This window comes from Dermacentor variabilis, chromosome 8, assembly GCF_050947875.1.
Source record: "Dermacentor variabilis isolate Ectoservices chromosome 8, ASM5094787v1, whole genome shotgun sequence".
Lineage (NCBI taxonomy): Eukaryota > Metazoa > Arthropoda > Arachnida > Ixodida > Ixodidae > Dermacentor > Dermacentor variabilis.
Genome location: NC_134575.1, coordinates 52,709,723 through 52,735,544, shown reverse-complemented (window position 1 = coordinate 52,735,544; position 25,822 = coordinate 52,709,723). Strand labels below are relative to the sequence as shown.

Below are 25,822 nucleotides of genomic sequence, written 5' to 3'. Positions count from 1 at the left end.
ATATATACAAAATGCGTGTATATACGAGCGCACAGCGCTCATGCCAGAGGCGCAAGGTAAAACACTCCGCCGGCGCCGCCTGCTCGGCCAGCTCCACCCGCTCTGCCACAGAACGAATGGGCCGGAGCGTTGACGGTGCCTCCTCGCTTCGTCGTGGCGGCCGCCAAACGGCCAATCCGAGCCTCGGGAAACCGCGCCGAGCTTCGACGGGCCACCGGCGCATGCGCCGTGGATAGCTGGACAGCACGACGACGCCTACGGCGCAGGCGAGCTCTCGAGCGTCCGTGCAATTCGCTGTGGCAGTAACAATAATTTTACACCGTGACCACGCACTTGGGAGCTGCTAAGGGAGGCTTCATCTCAACAGCCGACGCTACCGCTCCGACGCGCCACGATAACGGCGGAAACAATGCGAGCACCGGAAGGACCATGCGCCGGCACTGCCATTTCAACAGCTGACTCTGCCGAAAGATGGCGAAAAAAGAAAGATGAGGAAAAGATATGAAAAAACCAACCAGTTTCAGTTTCGCTGGCGTGAAGAACTGCTGCATGCAGATTCTCGTTTCCTTCCATTGGCGGCCCCCGACGAGCACCAAGTTGCGCTCCAGCGTCGGCTCCAGCTCGTGAATGCGCAGCAGGTGCTGGAGTACAGCGGGGAATGGGGTGTGGAGAAAAGATGCACTTGGTGTACACACACGAAAGGTATACGGGAAGACTACGTGCTGTACTGCGCGAGCTGCTGCCCTACTGCGGCGGGTCGGGAGACGCGACACAAGCATCGAACAATGTAGTGCGGGTAGACATTGTGGCCGTATAGGCGACACTATCGCCCTCTAGGTACAGTGCAGCCCCACACCCAGCTTGTGAACGATACGCGCAATATGCGGATGATAGTATAAGCACGAGGCGATAAGTCCGTGCAAGCACTAAGCCTCGAACCTAAAATGGGAGTCATATTTTGCAGAGGTTCTCTTACCCCTCGGGCGCTGAAGTTGTTGAATTCTCTGGCGAATATTTCGCTTATCATGACGGGGTCCTTCACGACCACAAAGGGTGTGTCACCCAAATAGAATCTGCAAAAATGTTGAAAGAAAGGCACACCATAAAGGTGGGATCATGTCCAACTACGCGGTTGTAGAGAGACGAGCATCTGTTGCTTGAAAAAGTTTCCTTTGAAAGAATATTAATTTAGGCTTAAAACAAATTTTGCCATCCTCTAATACAACATCCACGGTGCAGGCTATGATGATATAGGTGTATCGTAAGTGCAGCCACGTGCTGAGTATTTCACCATGTTCAACAAGCTTACACTTCTTGTGCTGTTTTGTTTTTCTTGGTTCTTGCGCGGAAAGCCAAGAAACATCATTGCAAGCAAAAAGAAACCTCATTTATTTGTGTCATCAACATATTGTATGAAATCTGTCGTGGTGTAAGAGGATAGTGACCGGCATATGTAGCCTTCCAGAGGCACGCTGGCGAGTGCTTTGGCCCGAGTGTACTTTTCATAAAGCGCCAAAATAAACATGCCACACAATTATTCGCAGCGCATCGGCAAGCGTAACGTTGCCAAGAGAAATAAGCACCGGTGTGCTAGAAATTCTCATCGGGTATGGCGTCAACATGGAGTGGTAACGCTCCAACCTCTTTTTTTTTTTTCGATAAGCGCCGTCGTGTCTCAGTGGCTATAGCATTCCGCTATGGACCACGAGGTCGCGGGGTCGGTTTCCGGCAGCAACGGCGGAGGCTTCATTTCGATTCGGCTAAAATCTCAGAAAGGTTCCTGCGCTTAAACATATTCAAATGTTAGAGAACTCCGTGGCGGTCAGCATTAAACCGTAAGTCGTCCACTACAGTGTCCCTCAGGGCTGCGGTGCTGTTTGGGATAGGAGATAGCACCAAGTAATCTTTATGCGTAACGAAGTTATCGTCAAAGCAATGCCACGTTATGCCATTATTTTACCGACTGTGTTCAGTTGAGGCAGCTCAGCTGTGCCAAGCTGGTGCACAAACTCGGTACTCAGGGAACGGGCAATTGGAGCATGGTGTACAAAACGATGAAAAAAATCTCACAGCATGCACGTCGAAGCTTAAGGTTTCATCGCTGAGTCATCAAAAGCCGTCGCATGATCTGGTAGGTAGTAAGGGAACATGACACTGATTGTTCGAACTTGAATAACACCCTGTATTTTAAACCACATTGTCCTACAGCAGTATGGCAAGTTATAGCGCATTTGGTGCGGCAGAAAATTTGTAAATTTTTATTTTCAAGTCGCGCAAGAATCCAGAATGCTCTTTCCTGCCGTATTGCAGATGGCACAAGTTATGGTAGAGGCATGTTTTAAACGTTACCATCTGTCAGGAGCGCAGAGGAAGGCAAATTCAGTTTAAAAATAATACTGGCTATAGTGAGTGCCGATGGTTTCATAGGTCTAACTATTCCTTAAAACACGCCTGCTCTATCACTTAGGTCGTCTGGAATTAAGAAGAGTATGGCTTTCGAAATTTGCTTCCAATATGTCCTCGAGGATGCATGCGAGCGGCGCTAGCGAAGACAAATTAGCAGTTTAGCGGAACATACTTTTTCTGCGTTTTTGTGAGTTTCATAATGGTTGATCAAAGCTTTACTGCAATACAGATGTGTATTGTTGTGAGATCGTTTAGAACGTGAAGATAAATATGGTACCCGCTAACGCAGGCCTCAGGGCGTGAGATTACGATTAAGCAGGTGGCGTAGGATCTCAGTTGCAGTTCATGAATTGAAGGTGCCAGTGAGTGCCGTGGGGCGTTCCCGTGCAAGATTGACTGTCCGCAATTATTTTTCCCAAATAGACATGTGTACGCTTCACCACGTTGCACCACGGTGATGTGACAAAGCTGTAGAAGCTTTATGAGACTACGTCTCTCTTCCTGCGGCGAAGCAACCTTGTTGTGTCGCTTGTGGCTGGGAGTGGCGTTCACGAACGCATGCTCCTACCGTATGGGAATGGCCGAGAGCCCGATGTGCGACTCCTGTGAGTGCGAGGAGACCATCGAGCACCTATTGTGTACCTGCCCTCGCTACAATGTGCAACGCCTCTCTCTGCGGGCAACTTTACGCAGACTGGACTCGAGACCGTTCACCGAGTCAAAGATACTCGGACCGTGGCCACACCCATCACTGGCTCGAAAAGCGATTTGTGCACTAGTGCAGTACTTGAAGTGCACGGGCTTAAGAGAACGTTTATGGTGTCCTTGTGTACGGTGTCCCTCCCACACGTACTCTGTGCTTACTCTCCCCCTTTCTTCTTCTTTCTATTCCCCTTTCCCCCACCCCCAGTGTAGGGTAGCAAACCGGATGCTGTTCTGGTTGACATCCCTGCCTTTCCTACCCTTGTTTTCTCTCTCTCTCTCTCTTGTTGTTGCCTATCTAACATTTTGCCAGCCACACACTATGATTGCCTGCCAACTTTCTTCCTTTCTTCTGCGACATGCTTAGGCAAGTAAAATAATCGTAAAATGGTCGCCGGAGATTCCTCAGTACGCATACTAGGAACTGGCAGCGTACAACCACGAAAGATAACTCAGTACTACCCCCTCCCCTGCCCACCTCAAAAAGAAAAGCAAAAATTTTCGCGATGCCTTCGCATTCGCGCGGACAGCAGCTGGCCGGCGCACCCTCTCGCCAAGAGACGCCACCAGGTGGTAGCGCGGCGCTGCATGTTTATGAAAAGGGCTATTAGCATAGGCAACGTGTCCCAGTTCAAATTTAAAAAAAAACTTTTATTTGGGCATATAGCCGGAGAACTCTGTTTGCGTAGCTGACTTAGGCTGACACATTTTTTTTTCATTTTTTTTTGTAACTGCGACAGCATTTAATAGCTCATTTGACTCTTCTTGCGCGCCCCCCTGCCTATCAGAGTGGTTGCTGCGTGTTGGTTTATCGCGCCTCCACTTATATTCTTCGGCTTTCACTTCCCATTTGTAAAAAAATACGTTTACTTACAGCTACGTTCGGTCACGTTTAGAGCAATACGGAGCCATTCTCGCTACTGAGGAACTACTGTCGGGCCAAGGCTTTGTAAAGCTTTTTCAAAGATGTCCTTACGCCTTGCGTGCAGATTTTTTTAGGGAATGTCTTACGCACGCGACGCGTGCATAATCACGCCATCAGTACCTATATTTCAAAACGACTTATTACATGTAAGAGAGCGAAAGTGAAGCGCGCTGCTTGACCCGCGTTTGCACCTTTTATTTTTATTTCGCGAATATGTTATCGTTCTTCTTCGTTTTCCATTTTTTTTTCTCTTGTCGCTTGCCACATCCTATGTATTCTACGCATACATGGTTGTCCATCGGGTAATAACGTCCAACGATTGTTAGCATGTTCAGCTTTCGCTTGTCCACTCTCTCTCTCGTCTTCGCACGGTCGCTCGCGCTTAGTACGGGTATGCGACGCGTATATATTTCTTTTTTTTTTCTGCACCGAGTCATGCTTTCTCGTAAGCATCGTCAGAAAAGAAAGCACAAAAGAAACTACTCAGCCCTTGGTGACCTCTTGTATTTTGCACCAAGCTGCTGCGCATACTTCTTTCCGGGCTCTACCGCCAACTCGCCTAAGGCTATATACTCTGGGGATAAACGACCCTTCTTTCTGATTTCTTTCGCTTGTTTCCTCGTCGCGGGCACGTCTCTCGTTAAAACGCAGCGCGGGAAGCCTCTTTATGCTACTGTCGGGGTCTTTATTAGATTTACGGGAATCACCCCGCCTTCGTGTCGTGGGAGTCTTGTCTGTTGTTATCCCAAGAAACGAAGGCTGCTGGCCTCCAAACACGCGATCGCGCCGTAACAAGATAAGCGGGGGCTCTCGTGCTTGCATGAAAGCACGCCTGCAACTGCTTGCCCCCCCCTTTTTTTATCCCGTTGCTTTGTTTGGGGCACTTTTCAATTTTCTTGCTCTGCTTCTAAGAAGCCTGCCCCGGGGTCATTACTGGAGCTGTCAGCTGGACGTAATGATTTCCGAAGTTTTGCGATAGAGAGGAAGAAATAATAAAAAGAACACGTGCGCGTCTTATGTACTCTGCATGCAAAATGTCAAGCTATTAGGTTAGAGCTCTCGCTTACGGATTTACTAGGAATTCTGCCGTAATTAGGAAAAGCCCGAAAGCCGCTTGCTGTGAGCTGAATGATAGGAGTAAATTTAGGAACAAATGTGCACTAATGAGAATTTATAAGGTCAAGGAACTTAATCCATATTTCTGAGGGAAAACGCGCATACGACGATTCATTGTTGCTCGAACGCAGTAGACGGTTGGTGTAGTCTTGGTGCGAGATCCACGGCAAGTCTCGATGGGTAATGTCACATTTTTTTACCCACAGTTAACGCGAGTGTATGTGTGGCGTTTAGCGACTGAATTTCCTCAAAACCTGTTCGGAAGCAGGATCGAATTCACCGGGCTCTTCGTTCGCGAAAGCAGCTTTGCCAGTGGCTGGTTCTCGTGGCTGTTTGAACGATCTTGATTCTAAATGGCCGTCGCGTGCTCTTACGAACTTTTCTGACACACGAATGGTTTTTTTTGAACAGTGGAACCTTTTGGGAGCACTGCTTATTCTGTTTTACATTGTCTGAATCAAGCGCTATAGATATGTCTCACCGTTGCGCATTTACCAGCGCATTACATCAGCAGCTCGATTTCATTGACTCAGGGCCGTCCAGAGGGCTCGCTACGCGGCGGTAAGGCTCGGACTACCCGTCCTGACGGGTTCGGTCGAACGAACACTGTGTTAACAATTTGCATAGTAGAAAAGTCACGTGGTGAAAAGAATTACAAGTGAATCCCCGCATCGCGACATAGTGTGCTGTTTTACTATTTGTCTGCCTCACTAATGAAGTTCCTCTCTCTTTAGCTAAAAGAACAGTGGCTCCGTCGACGAGATCTCGAGGCTATGCTGCTCATTATTATCAGTATTTGTTTGGTAAAAACCTATATATATTTGAGAAGAAAGGGAAAGCCTTTAGTAGGCTGGTAACTGGCAATCTCGCGCACGGAATGCACGATCTATGCAAACCGCAGGAAAGCACAAAGCGCACTCGTAATTTTGCACAGGGAAAATATATTGCACTGTGATGATTCTACATCGTAGCCCGCGTCTGCACAAATTGCTGTGTTGCTCTCGGTTAACGGAATGCGGGAGACCGCAGCTGCAACATGGCCATGTCTCTGAATACTTAAAATGCGGTTTCACTCGAGCGTTTATATACATACCCGTACATTGGATGTTGTGCACGTTTTTAGAGAAGCCCAAGCGATATGTCGGCACTTGCAGCGCTCGCGTCACATACGAAACGAGTGCATTTTTATTTCTAGCAGCGTGCGAAGCGGCCCCAATTTACGCCTAAAAGAGAAAACTTTGAAAGACTTTATGTGTCAAGACACGGTTTGCAGGTGCGCTGCCTGAATGCGAAATGCTTTACCTCGTGGTACCCGGTGGTACCTAGTGATAAAGCTTGGCGTTTTCAAAAGGAGCTCATTCGAATAGTTTACAAAAATAAAGAGAGAGGCAGGGAACGAAATATATTCTTGCTTGTTTTTAGGACCACTACATTTACGTGTATCCGTGAATTCACAAATCTACCCATTTTGCGCACACTCGTCCCACGCTGTGTGCTGGTATAAGGGCTGAAGCCCTTGACTCCATAGCCGTGAAAGTCCCGGTGGTTACCATATTCTCTAGTTACAACATTAGAGATTAGATTATGGGGTTTTACGAGCCAAAACCACTTTCTGATTATGAGGCACGCCGTAGTGGAAAACTCCGGAAATTTCGACCATCTGGGGTTCTTTAACGTGCACCTAAATCTAAGTACACGGGTGTTTTCTCATTTCACCGCCATCGAAGTGCGGCCGCCGTGGCCGGGATTCGATCGCGTGACCTTGTGCTCAGCAGCCTAGCACCATAGCCACTGAGCAACCACGGCGGGTAGTTACGACATTGCTATGACTAGCGCTCAACAGATGCCATCCGCAGACAACACGAGATTCCCTTTTTTTTTTCAGAACCACTTCTTTTCAATATTTTTTGCTGTTTGCGCAGCCTCCTGCCTTGCCTCAGAGAAATATGTTCAACGTATGCGCTGCAGTGCGCTCGTAAGCATGGCGTTGACACGGCACGCATGCGCATAACATATAACAGCGAGAAAGCGTAGGCATACACCGTTGTTCCTATTGAACTTGCGCGAACTGCAGGCGCTGATTACTTGACCGGTGCGTGAGCTTGTTAAATATGCAGTGGCCTTGCAGTAGAAGACACAGGAGAAGCGCATGCAACAAACAAGTTTTGCAGGTGAGCTCCTCACATGGCGTATTCACCCACAGTGGTAGCTTTCACATTATGGGGTGGCGCTGCTGAGCTCGATGTCCCAGGTTCGATACCCGCTGGGACAGTTGGTCACTCGCAGGTTCTAGCACTGACGGGTGAGTCAGTAATGTATGACATAATTATGCGGGGCACTTGAAGAAAGCGCGCCCCCACAGGATGTTAAGAAAGCATTTCTGTGCTAAGGTTTAGGTGCGCCTCGAAGCGTATTCCATATTCGAATGGTTTATTTACACAAGTAATGGGAATGGGTATTCAAAAGATAAATTGACTGATCACTTAGCGGGTCAACGAGCCAATCAACGAACTAAATGCATATCAATACGGCATGTGCTGAGAACGCTAGCCTGCTTCGGGTTCAGAGTTAATGACTCACCTCGAACGGCATACGCCAATAGATTGAAAACATTCGAATACATCTGTCGCGAAACCGCGGGATCTGAACATAGTAGGTACGAGAACGTGTAACACGAGCACACGCGAAAGGGCGTTAGCGTCACATTGATCGCGATTTGACGTCGAAGCGCTGCAAGAAGAAGCGACCACTGAGATACAACGAAGCCGGAAGCAACCTGTTGAGTTGGTGGATTCTTCATTGTACAATTTATAGGTACGGATCATTTGTAACATTGGGGATAACTGATAACTCGTATTGGCAGTGATTCTGACTCGCATATGTGAGGGGAAGTGTGAAGCCACGTTGCTGTATCGAGCCTTTTCCTTTATCTTGAATTTACGATTTGTTTGCTTTTGACTTGTTCAACAGCCGCATATACAGGAAATTGCCTATAAAGCTTTGTCAGATTGATTTGAAATTGCGTTTTGGAAGTGAAAAAGAGCTCCTCAATTGTTTATCTTTCCATATATTTCATGGAAAAAAAAAATAAGATCGTGTAGAGCTTAAATTGTACTCACCCGAAAACATCACCATATTCTTTCAGCCACCGTCCAATGCTTTCAATCTGACTCTGAAATGACAGAAGAATTTCAGAGTATGTTTTCTGTTCTTACGGTACTATGCAGAAGGTGCCGACTTCTAAAAAAAAAAAGATATCACTTGCATCATGCTTTTGAAAATTGTAATCAGTTGCTCAATTTTATGAAGTTACATGTAACGCACACAAGCTTTATATTTCGTTTTTCTTTTTTTTTTTTGCTATCTCTTTAGTCACTGGAACAGAATGAAGAGTACTAGTGATTTCCCGTCTCCTATTTAAAGCGACACTTAAGAACAAAAAAGGATTTCACCATTATTAATAAGTTACTCTTGCCATAACTCTTAGCATAAGCCCAAAGTCAAAGTGGAGTTTATTTACATCGCTCAAAATTAAGGATGCGGGTAGACCCGTGCAAAAGGTGAACGCAATCACTTGAAGGACGCCCGAGCCCTCCTGTACAAGGCATACAGCAAAAACGCAAAGTGTAAATGACATGGTATTGTCCTGGCTATTTAACAAGGGCAAAAACATCTCGTATATACTTGAATTTGGGAACAAAGCACAAGAACAGAAAAAACACAGCATATTAGTCGAAAAAAGAAACACAGAAATTCGAAGCAGCAAGACTAAATTACACAGGATACATCGCAGCAAGATAAGAAAAAATACATAAACGCGACTTTCAAAAAGAAGATATTAGAGAATTATTGCACTTCTCATGTCAACTAGTGAACATGTTTCCGGAATTATACCCCTTGACAACAATTTATTCAAAACAGTGGGCAGGGTGTGTCGGAGCACCTGTAGCCTGTACGTTGTACAGTAGAAGGTAATGTGCCAAATTTCGTTCTTGGGAAAGGAGTATTCTGAAAGATTTTGAAAGAAAAGGCTTCGTAAGCGAGACAAGCCGCCAACATAAACGACAAATGGTGTCGCTGCCATAAACTTGCAGGGATTTCATGAGATTTGGATGGCGTATACTAGGCACTAGGTAATCGTTTGACGGTATAAATTATATGTTAAAGGATATAACAATTGGACTTGTCAGGTGTCGCCGTTGCACTGAAGCAATGAGGCCTATATACGAAAAAAAAAAGAACGTTGAAATCCCTGACACCCCGCGGACGATCAAGCTAGGGAATCACTGCACGAAAAAGAAAATGCACGTTCACTGTCGTCTTATCTTCCCAAAATCAACCTATTATCGCGTCGTTAACGAATATGCAGTTTTTGTGATTGTCCCATGTGTGAATGTGCCATGCATTGCTTCGTCGAGCGAGGTATTGCGCTATCTAGGTGTCACGTGTGTAGGCGATGGCTAATGAAGGGATCCTCGCATGTTGCGCGGATTTTAGTATTTCTTGGCCTTCATTACATAGCATGAGGTTGTAACGCGTTGCTTTGTTCTTTGTGTGCCACTGGCTCATTTTCTGTTATGCGATTCTAATGAGGCCCATACGGATGAATTTTTATGCATGAATTTTATGCAAGCCTAAGAAAGTTGCCCATCCTAGATTTAATAACGCTATCAAAAATTTTTGATAGGACAGGTAATACCGAAATAGGATGGTAATTAGACAGTTTATTTATTAGACAGTTATTTATTTATATATTGGAATCACTCGACCCAATTTTATTTTGTCCGGAAATACACCTGTTGACAACATAAGGTTTATAATGTATGACAAGACGTCGCATGTAACGGTGCATACATACTTTAGGAGAATTACTCTTATATCGTCGTATCCAGCGTGTACATCATTTTTTAAAGAAAAATTAATGTAGCTGCTTCTTGAGGGGTTGTTGGTGCGAGTGCTATAGAGAGAGAGAGAGAGAGAAAGGCAAAGGAAAGACAGGGAGGTTAACCCGAGATTATCTTCGGTTGGCTACCCTCTGCTGGGGGAGGGGCAAGGGGACGCAATAGGTGAGGGAGAGAAGGATAAAAAAAAAGAAAAACCTAAACACACACACGCACGTACACACGAACTGTCTCTGTGGGCACTGTCACGCAGCCCGCAAAGGCGTTCCTAGTCTTACGCAGTGTCACCGTATAGTCCTACGTCACACAGTGTACATTCACAATTTATCAGAAAGTCCCGTGTCTTTCAAGTATCGCAGCAGCGCCTTCATAGCAGACCGCGCTGATGTTCGCGTAGGCCAGGTTCCAAGGATCTTGTTTTCTGACATTGGGCGCTTATCCAGTTTGTCTAGGGTGGCTGTAGAATTCAGTAATGGAGTGGTGAGGCCCATAAAACTATCAACCGGAGTTTGCGTAACAAGATTTGTTGAACCGACATTTATGAAGTAGTAATTCAGGGCGTTTGATAGGTCACGGCCAGTTAAGTTACCATTAGCTGTGATTATTTCACTAAGTTGTGCGCATTTTCTTTTATTTGTCAAATTATTACCCTCTCATCAAACTTTACGACTATCATATTGAATACGAGAAAAATGGCTTATGTAGTAATTACATTTAGCTTTCTTAAAATCTTTAAGTTTATTACTAAATTGTTTAATTTGAGAAAGCATAGGTAGATCTCTGCGATGGAGAAGCTCATGATACATTTTTCTTTCTTATCCTTGCGTAAAGTGATTTGTTCATCCAAGGCTTCTTAAACTTCTTAACATTATTTTTCTCTCTATTTGTGAGAATGTTGCGTTACATTGAGCTAAGAATATATGAATAAATTCAGAATATGCTGTATTAACTTCAGATATCTGGTATATACATTCCCCTTAGTACCTTCCATTAGGTTATGAAACTCGTTGAGAGCAACATCATTGAAGTCTCTGGTCATATGCGTAACGGTATATGTTAGTCGGTTTAATCTGAGAGGTATAAAAGAGGATATCGGCAAATGTTCACTAATATCTAAGGATAACTGACCAGATTCAGTGTGTGTAGGCTGCACATTTGAGATACAGATATCTAATAAGGTAGCCGTGTTTCAAGTTATTCTAGTAGGCAAAGTGGTATAGTTTATACATGCGTAAGAAGAAATGAGGCTCTGCAATACCCTCGAATGAGAATCATCTGATAATAGGTCTATATTTACATCACCCATTAAATTGAAAGGTAGTTTAGTAGAGCCGAGGAAAGTAAAAAGGCTTTCCAAGAACTCAAAAAATTGCGATTTGTTACCCCAAGGGGGTCTATACATAGCAACAACGATTATATTCTGCAAGGATATAGCTAAGCACTCAAGGTTGGGATTTGTGACTGGAACATCGCTAACCACAGAGTGCGAATGACATTTTTAACATACACAGCAAGGCCACCCCCTCTTCCATGGGGCCTTGATAAACCATTGTGAGTATAGTCATCGAAGCAACACTCGCCACCATCAGTGCCGAACCACGTTTCAGAAAAAAGCGCAACATCAAACTCCGCCGACAGCGACCCTAGAAATAAATCAAGATCGTCACGCTTGTTTTTCATGCTACGCACATTTCAATGAAAAGCCGAAAAATATATTTTGCTGGTACTTTAGAAGCTAGAATTAAAATGATCAGTTTTGTATCTAGTACAGGCATGCAGGTGGAAAAACATCATGATAAGTCAGGAATGATGAGCATGCTGCAAAAGCAATGTTATTATCTAGTCAACTTCACCAGATCAGCCAGGTCTTGAATGCTAACAGGGTATATGTGGTTCCTCTTTCCGCGCGAAAACCCTTGCCCCCGCTCGTCCAGACAAACTTCCATACCACTTCTTTCTTGCGGGCAATAGCGGCACCAAGCAGGTGTTTGTTATGTTGAATTCCAGTGGCGTAGTCGGAGCAAGTTTTTCTGCTCGTTTCGGAGCAAGTTTGTTCAAATGGCAGAATGAGGGCGGGAGTAAGGCGTTCCAATGAAAGAGTCGGAGGGGATTCAGAACGGGAGTCAGTCCGTGGAGCAGAAAAACATGCTCCGCCAAAATCGGCGGAGTGGACCGGAACTCTGCGCGACGTATTTCCTTTACCACGTTTGTCTGCTAGGAGGCGCCACCGATCATGACTCGCGAGGAAGCAAAAGCTGCTGCACGCTTGGCGAGATATCCATTCCGCACTTTTAAAAAAATAACAGGTGAACGGCGCTGAAGAGACAAGTGACCGGTGCAGCGGTGCTGGGAGCAAACAGCGGAATGAAATGACAACACGCAAGGTATCCTGGGTAACTCGGTGATAGAACTTCCGCTTCCGCCTTGCTCCGGCGGCGCAGGTTGTGTTCCACTCGCGGATCTGGAGGCGTTGCTCTGCGCCAGAGTCGAGTGCTCGCTCGCGGAGTCCGTCAGCTGCTCCGACTCCGCCATTGGAATTCAACATTAGTCTGCGTAAGGTGATCGTTCACATAAACGGTGTCGGTCCGGGATAAGCGGAGCTGGTCATTTGTTACCTTTTACTTCCTCGCCTTAGCAAGAAACGCATGACGCTTATCGCTCCGACCAAAGCGAACCAAGATATTGGCCTAGCCTGGCTTACGCGTTGGGATCCGGTGACACGTGTCAATGTCATGGCTATGTAACCCTATTGGTCCAACGGTTATCTAACCTGCGCATTACATGAGCTGCCCAGTTCCATTTTCTGCTCTTAATGTCAATTAGAATATCAGCTATACCCGTTTGCTCTCTGATCCAACCCGCTCTCTTTCTGTCTCTTAACGTTATGCCCAGCATTCTTCGTTCCATCGCTCTTTGCGCGGTCCTTGACTTATTCTCAAGCTTCTTTGTCGGCCTCCAAGTCTGTGCCCCATATGTCAGCACCAGTAAAGTGCACCGATTGTTCATCTTCCTTTTCAATGATAATGGTAAGCTTCCGGTCAAGAGTTGGCAGTAGAGAGGTTCAGCTTGTCCGGTATTCGGGTAAACGCAGGCGTATGGGGCGTGGGGCGGAGGCGTAAACGTGAATGCTCTGCATGGTGCAGCCACCTGGTGGCGCAGAGCTCAAACAAACAAACAGCTAATATTGCAGTAACCAAGTCAATTTTACTTTGCTACGGGTGTAAATTTTTGGCAGCAACAGGATTACGCCAGTGCCGAAAATTTACACCAGCAGTATCTGCATTACGCTCGGTTAATGCATATTAGCTGTTTTCGTCTCTTTGATCTCTGCGCCGCCACGTGGCTGCACCATGCAGACCGCTCACGTTTACGCCTCCGTCACGACGCCCCATACGCAGGCGGATGGGGGCGTCCGCCTACGTTTACCGGAATACCGGACAAGCTAAACCTCTCTAATGTATGCCGTACGCGATGCAACTCATTTTTATTCTATGAATTTTATTCTCATGATCAGGGTTCCTTGCGATTAATTGACCTAGGTAAACGTACTCCTTCACAGACTCTAGAGGCTGATTGGCGATCCTAAACCCTTGTTCCCTTACCCTGATATTCATGATTATCTTTGTATTCTGCATATTGATGTTCAAACGCACTCTTGCACTCTCTTTGTTAAGGTCCTCATTCATTTGTTGTAACCCGTCTGCAGTGTTGCTGAACAGAACAATGTCATCGGCAAACAGAAGGTTGCTGATCCGCCATCGATCCTTACTCCCAAGTCTTCCCAGTTTAATAGCTTGAATACTTCTTCCAAGTACGCAGTACGGAGAGATTGCGTCTAGTACGGAGAGATTCCAAGTACGGAGAGATTGCGTCTCCTTGTATGACGCCTTTCTTGATAGGTATTTAATTACTTTTCTAGTGCAGAATTAAGGTGGCTGCGGAGTCTCTGTAGATATTTTCGAAGATATTTACGTAGGCGGTCTCTATTCCTTGATTATGTAATGCCTCTATGGCTGCTGGTATCTCTACTGAATCAAATGAAAGCCATATAGAGAGGCTGATTGTACTCTGCGGATTTCTCGATTACCTGATTAATGACATGGATGTAATCTATTGTAGAGTATCCCTTCCCGAAGCCAGCCTGTTCTCTTGGTTGACTAAAGTCCAGTGTTGCCCTTATTTTCTTGCAAATTATCTTGGTGAATATATTATATAATAATAGGAGTGGGCTAACCCGCCTATAATTTTTCAATTCTTTAACGTCTCCCTCGTTGTGAATCAGTATAATGTTTGCATTCTTCCAGTTTTCTCAGACCCTTGCAGTCAATAGACACTTGGTATAGAGATCCGCCAGTTTTCCAAGCAATATGTCTCCTGCATCTTCGATTAAATCGACTGTTTTTCGATCTTCTACTTCCGCTCTTCCCCGTTTCATGTCTTGCAAGGCCCTTGTGACCTAATCGGTAGCTATAGGAGGCGTTTCAGTATCCTGTTCATTACTGCTTCGATTGGAGGCATTCTGACTCCTCTGCGTGCTGTACAGGTCAGTGTATAATTCTTCCGCTGCTGCTACTATACCTTCGAGATTGCTGATGATATTACCCTGCTTACCTTTCAGTGGGTACATCATGGTTTGCCTTATGCCAGGTTTCCTTCTCAATGATTTCAGGCTGCACCCATTTTTTACGGCTCCTTAAGTCTTTTCTCACGTTATAATTTCGTATATCCCTTGGTTTCGCCTTGTTAATCAGTTTTGACAGTTCTGCGAATTCTATCTTTTCTCTTGAGTTGTACACTTTCATTCTTTGTCGTTTCTTTATTAGGTCCTTTGTTACTTGGGAGAGCTTGCCTATTTGTTGCCTTGGTACCTGGCCTCCCACTTCAATTGCTGCCTCTGAAGCCAACCTAGTAACGGTTTCATGCGTTACATTCTATGTCATCTTAATCTCTCTGCTCTAGGGCTGCATATTTGTTTGCAAGTACCAGCCTGCATTTGTCTGTTTTTACTCTTACTGCCTCTTGGTTGACCTGTTTCTTCTTGGCGTTACCTCTTAATAAAATAGCGCATTGCATCCAATGGATTGCTCTATTTAGCTATTGGGCATGAGCCGTTCGGTGGGCGCCCCATTCGTGGCTGCTGCCCCAGAACGGGTTCCTGCGACTGTACTGAGAGAGTTGCAGGATTCCTTAATGCAATTAGGCATACGCCACGCATTCTTGTGCATACGTGAACCAGAAGCGTTCTTTCTTCGTCGAGCATTGCACATCGCCTGTCTTCTCACGACATCGACCCGCAAACTTCTCACTTCATGGACCCTCTAGACTTGGTATTTTAATTTCCCCATTGCTTGTGAGCACTGTAAGGCACAATCGCAAAGATTGCGTGAGAAAAAAGTTTCTGACCTTTGCGGTGCATAAACATAACACTGCATGAGGCTGCACGTGGCACTCAGTGAAAGTAAACACAGCCGGACGCATCGTCGTTAGTTGCGCAGCGTGTATTTAAAACAAAAGCGCTGCATGAAAGATTCGCTTAGCATGGATTGCGTTGCACGTTCATTGTATAAACATGGGCGTTGGGCCTGCCCACATGTTTCTTTTTTTCTTCTCATATTGCTCTAAGCCGCTTGGTATTTATTTATACCGTGTTTACTTTTCTGTCTGTCCGACTTAGAATGAACGAATGTTTATTTTGACAGAAAAAAATACAAAGAATCTCTGTCAAAGAGGCTGACAAAAATTCAGGGATGCCTGAGTGTCAGTCCCTTTCCCCGGCCCGTTCCCAGTGGACAAAACACTCAAGCACACAGGGTAAACATGGTACACAAAGTGGATACATACACAAAAAAATGAAACGCACATGAAATACGTAACGGAAATATTGAATGCGATTTGTGCGCAAAAGAATGAACAGTCATACCTGAAGCGACAACAAATACATGCTCACTTTTACCTACGGAAAACATTGATTCCTAACTGACGCGTCAGTGTGTTAATTGCTGCGAGAGCCCGATGGCACAATACGTAAAAGAAATGAATGTTTTATCACACTACAGAAAAAAAAAAAACTAGCGCGCAGAATGCAAGTTTTCCGATACTGGGATGCTTCATGATGCAGTGTGCAGAGTTCATGCTTTTGTACAAATTTATTTTGGGATACTGCCTTACTGCCGATACTCCGAGTTTAACAAAAAAAGGAAGGCAAGAGAAGTACATTTCTGGTGAGCGCAGCTGTTTTTTGGAAACGTGGTACTGGCGCAGAACAGTGTCCCATAACAGGGCCAGTAGTTTAATCTTCGTAAATATCAGTGCCCGTGTGTTCAATGCACATTCATGGTTTTGAAAAACGGGGATGGTGAGGTGGCAGCTTGTCGCCTGTTGCGAGGCTTAAGACGTTCGTTCCTACAGACCTCCGTGTAGCACCGTGCTCGGAGGCCACAGTTTCACTCACCGGATTCATGAACTCGTCTGCGTTGCCATTGACAAGATTACGGAGCGGTGGTCCCGGAATCCCTGTGCCGTCGAAGGCGTCGAAACATTTCTTGCGCTCACTGCGAATGTCAGAGTGCATGTTTTGTACATGTAATGCGTATTATGCAGTAAAGAAAAAAAGTATAATGGCGGCACTTCGCAAAGCCGCTATCCTTTCTTCAACTGCCTGAATTTATGAACGCACTCACACCCACGCACGTAAAAGCTAAAATTAAAATAAAGTATTGGGTTTCACAGCTAAAACCATGACTGGAACACGAAGCACGCAGTGGTACGGAATTCCTAATTATTTTGGTATTTTCTAACGCGCATCCATTGTGGACGCTACACAAGCGTCGTACATGTGAACACGACCGATATCACCGAAAGTAGGAGCTTTTCGGATAAGGCGAAAAATTAAGAATTACATTATGGGGTTTCAAGTGCCAAAACCACTTTCTGATTATGAGGCACGCGGTAGTGGGAGACTGCGGAAATTGGGACCACCCGGGGTTCTTTAACGTGCACCTAAATCTAAGTACGCGGGTGTTTTCGCATTTCGCCCCCACCAAAATGCGACCGCCGTGGCCGGTATTCGTTCCCGCGACCTCCTGCTCAGCAGCCCAACACCAAAGCCACTGAGCAACCACAGGGGGTGTCAATACCATACGGAGATTTAATACAACAGAACACAAATTTGCCGAATACGTAATCAAATGGCTATATTTTTATATATAAATCAAATCATAATCGATGTGGCGTTCCTTCACGACAGTCAACTTGTTTTGAACCGCGATGCCCGTTAAGTTAAGCAGCGCCCAGTGATAGCCCGCCTGCAAAGGGAGCTAGGCGTTGCTGTGTCACACTGCGTGCCTGTCATCGAGGTGACAGGCGCTCGCACCGCGTTCTTCCGGGGCGGTTGCCCTTGTGCACGCTTGAAATTTCCGTCGACTGCTCGCCCCCTCGAATGTTCCTGCGTCTGTGCCACCGTTCGAGCCTTGAAACGTCCATTGAACTGTTGACACCTTCCAGTGGGGTCGAAGTGGGGGACCCGGTGGCGCCCCGCAGCAGCAACCAGCAATGAAATATTTCTCCTGCGTCGAGAAGGAATGCGACGCGGGTGACGTCAGCATCCTTCCCGCCTCGTCCTCCGGATGATGGGTCGACCAGGGCATTTTAGGCAGGACCTGCCCATTGTTAGATGAGAGAGTCGCCACGAGGTGCCCAGTTAGTCTTGTGCGCTTATGCCGCCTCATGTACGCTACTTTTCTTCTATAGCTGTACATATTGTATAAAGCCTTTAGTTTCCTCTTCGTCTGCTCCAAGAGTCCGTCTGTAGTCCTCCACCCCGAAGTCACTACAGCACATGGGGCCTCATAGCCTCCATTTCTGGCCATGTGTATGCTTTTGAGGTCACCTCGTGCTAGTGAGGTCACCTCGTACTTGTGAGGTTACCTCGAGGCCACCTCATTTAAACCAAAGAAATAAATTCGAAAAAACCTTCCAGAAAAAAAATTCAAGGAATGCGCTTCGTTCCAGCTATCACGAAACATTTATTCCTTTCACTTTTCTTAGTAATGACCACACAATCGGACAATTATACGAATTAGCTTGACCCATGCAAAGTATAGCTAGTTTTTCACGTGGCGTCAGGGACGCAGATTCTCGCCGTGCTATAGTGCCAGTCCATGGCAGCTACCATGATGTCAGTGCACCGGAATAATTATCACGCGAATACTGAGTTTCTACTTGATGGAGATCGTTTTCCACTGTATTATCACTTTATCGCTCTGCGCAAGACACGCCTATTCTGCTATCGTGCGGTGACGTCTCTCGTTAACAAACCCTTTAACGCGAGAGCGACCCGCCGTGGTTGCTCAGCGCCTATGGTGTCGGGGTACTAAGCACGGGGTCGCGGGATCGAATCGCGGCCATGGCGGCAGCATTTCGATGGGGGCAAAATACGCAAACAGCCGCGTTCTTAGGTTTAGGTGCACGTTAAAGAATCCCAGGTGGTCCAAAATTTCCGGAGTCCCCCACTACGGCGTGCCTGCTAATCAGAAAGTGGTTTTGGTACGTAAAACCCCATGAGTCAATTTTTAACGCGAAAGCGTTACGGGCCCTCTGTCGCAGAAAAACCGGCGTAGGTGTCCGGCATCTGGCGTCAGAATTTCGAATAAAAAGAATTCACAAAGTTCAAAAACGAATTTCGAACCTAATTCCGAACCACGCGCACACAACCACTCTTCGACCACTGAAGTTGCTCATACCTCGTCTTTCATTCTTCACATAGTTATTCCTCTGAGTTTTGAGAACGATCTTTGTTCCTGCTTGTCTCCCTTTCTTTCTATCTCCCTCCTCTACTCTGTTTCTCTTTTTATCCCTCTTAACCCTTCCCCCTGCGCAGGGTAGCCAACCGGAACTACCTCTGGTTAACCTCGCTGTATTTCTCTGCATTATTTTCTCTCTCTCTCTCTCTTCTTGAGAACGACAACCCACAAACCAATGTAATCATAAACAGGCACCGACAGCGCATATATTTTCGGTTAGCTCTTCTTAGACTGAAATATTAAATGTTCGAATCAATAACAGGAGATCAACCAAAGCAAGAGGTCGCGTTTCTACCAGAAAGCTTGCCTTTGTGCATAGCGTCCGCCGCCATCATTTCCCGGCAAACGTTACGAGTACACAAGCTGCAGTTGCCGGGAAGCATAAAAAGCAGTCAGGGGTCTTTGAATGCTATCGCGTTCAACTCTTGAAGGCGAAGCTTAAGCGTCCTCCAAATTTTTGACGTGCTATTGCCCCAACATAGTGGCCACGACGATGTCAATGCCAGTCATCTATACTGGTGTGACTGCTCGTACTTGTGCCGGCACAGTGACCCTGGCTCACTTGTCAACGACCACAGTGTCAACGACGCTAATGGTAGCTGTGTTTACGCGAAGGGGACAACATACCAGCACGGGACGATAAGAAAGACTCGTCGAATGACGTAGGCCTAAGAGATATACGACATATGAACTTCAGCACAGATGAACATGGCAAGATGACCAATTCGCGAGGGGTTGCTTCCAACTGTTCATTTAGGTGTCACATAACGCGCTTATATAAGGCATCCCATGGAAAGACAATCGTTGAAATACGTTACAAGAGAAAATAAAAAGAATTAATTCCTTAAAATTTAGACACTAAATTTCAAAACGAGATCTTGCTATAGAGCCTGTTAATAACATGTCTAAATATTTGGCTTCATGAGAATTTAAGATAGCTTCTTCATAAGTGAAGTTACACTCATGAAATTATTCCGTAATGACGTTAGCCGGGCAAGGCAGAATGATCAAGAACCGCCATCGCAGCTCGCAACGTTTGTATCATCCTGTCTGCGAATAATTTCTTTTCTAAACACCTTCGCCGACGCCAAAGCCGCCGGGGACCTTCTCCGTCGACGTCGCCGCCGCTGAGAGGCGGCTTTCAAATGTTCGGAGCTGAAAGACGCACTCTGGGTCGTCCGGCAAGCCGAAGGTGCCACCAGAGTCCATGGACTTGGAGCCGCCACCTGAGGCCACCGCAACCAAACCTGCCGCACCATTCTTTTTGATAGTTTATTTCCTCCTTCTAAACACCTATGGAACGGCCGGCTTTAAAATGCAGCATTAATAGGCTTTCGTTCACTGCCGTTTAGATTATTGTTTGCTCCTGTGTAACACATCGCGAAATAAATTCCGGCAGAGCCAACCGCGCGCTGATATCTTTGTAAGCAATAGCTCGCGCGCTACGACAAGAGACGCGCTGCAAATTTCCGGCACGAGCACGTCCCTCAGCAAACTATAGTGTAACTCGCAGAAAAAGGCGGTACTTGAGAGTCAAGCCCGACCCAGACATGAGAGCGATTTTGTGCGCGACCGCGACGAGCGACAGCTTCGAGCGACGAAACGCGCCGTCGCGCGAACGGATCGCTCCGTTCTTGTTGCCCGATCGCCCGGTTCTGGAAATTCAGAATTCCTAGCTCGTCTCCCCGAAGTGCAATGGGCGACCAGTCAACAGCGCGAAGCCCGAAAAGGATACACATCAGTAAAGCACTAACCGATAGACACGTGCCAGGTCAAGAGGCAGCAAGTGTATTAAAGATTTCCAACCTCGAGGACGCGAGGAATTGCTACAGTGACGCATTGAGAATGCTTATATCGTTTCGAGACTTTCGGGAATATTCTAAGCTGCTCTGGTTTACAATAAAACGAGATCAACTTGAGGTGCTAAAAGCACGCGTCGCGCCAGTTTTCGCGCGCATTTCGCCGCCCTCGTACATCGGCAACACCGCGGGGAGACGTCGCTCCGCATCGGCGTCCGCGCGGGGAACGACTTGCAGGCGACGAGCGGACGCCGCAGCCGTCTCCGTCGCGTCGCTTGTCGGGCGCAAGGAACGCTTTGGGATTTTATATTTTTTACAGCACAGCAACAGAATAACACGTGCACACGTGTTCGGCGCTGTAGAAACACGCCACGGCACGGCGAGATATGCGTAGCGAATTTTTGCGGCCGAATGTGTCTCGTGGCTCCTTTCTTCATCGCCAGATAGAAGATGCGGGCGCTCACTTTTTGTAAATGAAAGTTAACCGTTGTGCGATGTGCCGAAGGGGGTTGAGAAAGGGAGAGAACAAGAACAAGAAAGGGAAGGAGGTCAACCGGACGAAGGAGGTTGAATGATCCTAGCGCGCTACGCGCCTCAACTGCTGGCTTGCAAAAGATTATTCCGCCTCTTCGGGCATGCGTCTGTAGTCTAAGGGTTAGGGCATCGGGGCTTCTATTCTGAGGGGGGGGGGGCACATTATGGACTTTCATGGATTTATTATATTTCTAGTGGCAAGTAGTGACATCTATTATTCCAAGTTATCCATAAAAAGCCAGAAACCTACGAACACCAACGTGATTTGTATGTTTTCGTCATTTCACTACGAAGACTACAAAACAGAGTTGCCGTGGACGAGCAATGTTCAACCTAGGCCTACATTTAAGTTACAAATAGGACGCCAGAGATCCTATATGTACTCCTCATTCACATATTGCTTATGTAAGGCTTGCCATTGAGGCTTTCCGGCAAGAATATTTGAGTCGTGCACGATTGATACTTAAGCGTAAAGGAAGCCCGCTACAACTTGAGAGAAATCTAAATTATAACCCCCTGAGAGCTCGCAGCAACTATGGACCGCAAGCTTTAACCTCTCGAATCAGTAATTTAATGAACAGGACTGCCTTGCTACTCAAAGTGATCAAGTCAGATTTGCCAGCTCATACCTTTAAATGCCCTGAAATAAAGTCTTAGACGGAGGGGGGGAGCGGAGCGGTTTGTTGCACGCACTTAAATTAAACGAAATCGTTAAAAGTTTCAATTAGTTATAACGTTTCTGGTACGTAAAACCAATGCACTTAGGTGATGCTGCGATTTCTGACCACGTTCCTCTCGCTTGTTGCCAACTGTGGGAATAACGATGTCTAAAAATTAAATTCCGCTGTTTTAAGCGCCGAAACCACGCGCTGATTATGAGGCAAGCCGTAGCGGGGCGGACTGGCGAATAATTTTGACCGCCTGGGCTTCTTTAACGTGCATCGAATGCACGATGCAGTCGCTCATTTGCATTTGGCCGCGATCGTAAATGCCGCCGCGCCGCGTCCCTGATCATGCCCATGACCCGGTGGTCTGCAACGTTACGCCACAGCCACTTAGCAACTGCGGCGGGTAAGTAACGACTGTTAATCTTGCAGCAACACGACGATGAAAAAAAAAAAAAAGCTTGTGCATCTTTCTTTATACATTTTCCAACGTTGCAATGGCATGTCCTCTTGCGTGCAGTGGAAATCTGTGCGGGTGATGCGATCCCCATCGTGCAAAACTCGGGGACGCATTCTCGAATGCATTCTCGACGAATATATTCTCGACGTATGTCTCCAAGCTTTGCCTCCGCTGAGCTCTAAACTTGGATACAAGAAAGTGCATGCCAGCGCGACGTCTCGACCGAAGAGGTCACTGCGCTTAATTCACGCTGCGCAGTTATTCTGCAGAAAAGGAATGTCTTCTTCAGTTGAGGTTCGATGCTGTGCTCAACTCGGCTGAGCGGAGGAAGAACTTTCCTTTTTTTTTTCTTTCTTTGAGTCGAGGATCGCTTGAGAACAGGAGGGGTTTACGCCCAACTTCGAAGCTATAGTTACGGGATCAGTCCGAGATGGAAAGCTGAGCAAATGCCGCGTTTTTCGTTTGGTTGTTTGTTTCTTGCAGTTCATATGACCCTTGCTCGCTGTAAAGCGAGTTCTCTCACCTGATCAACCAGCGAACGACGGCGTAGCACAGGCAGAAGACCGCTGAGAGGACGAACGAAGCCGAGAAAAATTCGAACATCGCGAACAGGCCGCACAATCCGCTTCGGAGCTCGGTCTTTCTGGCACTCGACAGCCACGATGCGGCGTCGAATGAAACAGTTCCGACAAGAAAACTGAGCCGCTACCGCTGAACACGGCGAGGTTCTTTTGCAACAGCCGATTTATTATTTATGCGGGTAATGGTGGCGCAACGGCGGCCGCTTGCAAAAGCTCGTCGAGCATGTGCACTATCGGGCACGACAAAGGAACGCCTGCGCTGAATTTTCCTATCTCAAGCTATCGCAAGGTCTTTCGTTACCCGTTGTTTCAGGGTCAAACGCCTTTCTCGCTGGAGCGTACTTGTAGTGAAGATTACGAACTTCGAGGACGCGACGAATTGCTTCACTGACGCATTGAGAATTCTCAAATCATTCCGAGGAAGGTTGCTGCCCCACGCCAAGCACTTGGGCATGGGAAGGAGCACTGCATGCCCTACACTTATTAAGACTGAATTGCAACATATTTCGGGATAACCTTTAGAGTTTGATTATTTATTGCCAACCTGGAAAGAATGCAAAATCTAGCCAAGTCCGTTCGGGCGAACGTGCTAGAACTAGGCAAGACTTCATTTGAGAGGGATCGCCCGCTGGAAGCCTACGGGAAGGAAAACGCCTTCATTATGGTTGTTAGCTTCTAAGAATGCAAAGAAAGAGAAACTGCGCCACAGAACGCATTCAAATTCAAAGAGCCACATCTAGATAGCTTTCACGCAATGTTACAAAACGCTGCTTCTCGCCGTGCTATTACCCACACTTGGCGTCCACGATATCAAGGTTAGAGCGCCAAGTTATCACGAATACGTTGCATTGCTTCTATTGCGATCCGTCGCCGACACCGTTGCTGTCGGCGTCACCCTGAAGTTTCGTATAAAGGCCAAGGGCAATGAAGTCGTCGCCACACGCCGTATGCTGTATGCGCAAGTAAAACCGTGCGAAGGTGAGCCGGCAATCGTGGCTCGATCTCCTGCACGCAACGGATGACAGTAGGCAGGAAGCGCGTCGCCTTCCGTCGCCCGCAAGGCTACGGGGGAGGGATGGCCCGGGCGGTCCCATGTGCCCGGCCGGGCCCCTGTATATTGAAAGCCATCTGTGAGGAGTACAGAATCTGGGCTGCAGTGGGTTTTGGCGACTTAGTTCGCGTTGATGCGAGCGGCAGCACGAAGGTCAATTCGCTCGCTGCTGCTGCCGCGTTTCCTCACTGGAGCGTTTTGACGGCGAGCTTCCGTGGTCATCCAGTGAGATGTGTTCATGGGGGACGGACGGAAAGCGCAGGAGAGGCCCCGGCTTACCCACGTTAGAGAGTGTGCGGCGGAAGTCACGTGATGTTTTTCGCAAAGGACCACGGGACTGGTACCCGAAACGTAAACGTTGCCGTAGCAACTGCACTCCTTAAGCTTTCGCGGCTGCTCTGGGCCACCGAAAAGTGACGTCAGAGTTTTAGATCCGGGTCATTCTCGAAGCACATTCTGTTCGCGAGTCTAAGTTTGGAGTGTAGTGTGTAATCCTGAAAGTTGTGCTTCGAGTGTCAGCCAAGAACACAGACACTGTAGCGCCCACCGAAGCCGCAAGGCGGCGCACTTTGGTGGGCGCTGGGAAGAAAATAAAGTTGGGCGGCACGTATACTCGAGGCGCAAGCTCGGTACGGGCAGTGTCGTTATAGAGAAAGACATTCAACATAGAGCCTAGCGGCCGCATTTGCTGTAGCGCACCACATGGATAGGATTAACACCTGCCGGTTTCGGCTTTGGGAGGGCGCGTTTTGAACGCTATCTGGCACGCTTTAAGCCGTCTATGCTAATCGGCGCGTTTTTTTTTCTGTTTTTATTTTTTTCTTGCTTCTGCTGCTCAATTGCGTAGTCTTAGTGCGGGATCACTGATCTATAATGGTAGCGAACAATCTTCACGAGCCTTCATCGAATCTGTGCCACGTGCGATTTAACAAAGTAGACGCAGGACGACCTACAAATGAGCAACTGTTTATTCCGTTCTATATCAACGATCGTTCCGGGCTTTTTGCGCATTCATCCAACGTTGTGGCACCGGGTACGCAGCAGTAGCACTCGTGCGAAGCTCCACTTTACGGCATCAGCTGAAAAAGGTAAATTACAAGCATGTGTCATTTTGGTATTTAGACCTTATAGGAATACTGCGTGTCGAGGGCAAACGTGCGAAAGTGGTGAATGGGCGGCATATTACAAACAGAAGCGATTAGCTTTTGCATGCAAGGCGTCGCAAATACCCAACTTTTTCCAAGCCATACTATAGATTAACAAAGCATCTGACTTCCAAGCATTCCCCATTCTCGGGCCTCATTTCCTGCACTTAAAGAGCACAAATGCACTGGCGATTGCGCGTTTACAAAACAACTTAGCCTCAGTCGACGCGATGGTACGCCAAGTTGACAGAGGTGGCCACAACACAGTCGCAATCAAGACAAATTTGTGGATGCAAAGCCTGTTTTCAGTCGTACAACATACAGAATTTTCGAGTTCTTGTTCTTTGAACTCCTCGACGTTATCTTTTGCGCGTTCTGCCGGCGCAAGCAACACAATCCAGTGCTATCACCCTTGGCAATCGCTCGCCGCGTCTTCGACAAGCGTGAGTACCTAACGAACGTATATGCATGTTGGCGGGGCCATAGAAATCGTCAGAAACTTGTCTCACTGTGGCATAATGGGCAATGAACATGCCGACGCAGCAGCACGATCTGCACATGAGGAGGGCTTGCAAGACTCCATTCCATTCTCAAGAACAGACGCTGCAACGAAAATTCGTGTGCTTGCAAATGAAGCCATCAAAACTTTATGGAACACACCAAGCTTAAAGCATACACGTCTACACCGACTGGACCTATCCCTTCGACTTCGACCCCCAACTGGACTCTCTCGATT

The 25,822-nt window shown here is 46.9% G+C and overlaps 1 protein-coding gene across 1 annotated transcript in view; it reads right to left on the bottom strand.

The window, feature by feature from the left end:
- LOC142591026 (cytochrome P450 3A5-like) overlaps positions 1-23,067 on the bottom strand; it is a 54,345-nt gene extending 31,278 nt beyond the window's left edge. The window contains exons 1-5 of the mRNA XM_075703401.1: positions 22,833-23,067; positions 16,502-16,601; positions 8,269-8,321; positions 977-1,073; positions 516-641 (exon numbers count right to left, since the gene is read on the bottom strand). Of these exons, the coding sequence (XP_075559516.1) occupies positions 516-641; positions 977-1,073; positions 8,269-8,321; positions 16,502-16,601; positions 22,833-22,912 (456 nt within the window). The 5' untranslated portion in view covers positions 22,913-23,067. The remainder of the gene's footprint in view (positions 1-515; positions 642-976; positions 1,074-8,268; positions 8,322-16,501; positions 16,602-22,832) is intronic.
- Between the last annotated feature and the right edge of the window lie 2,755 nt (positions 23,068-25,822).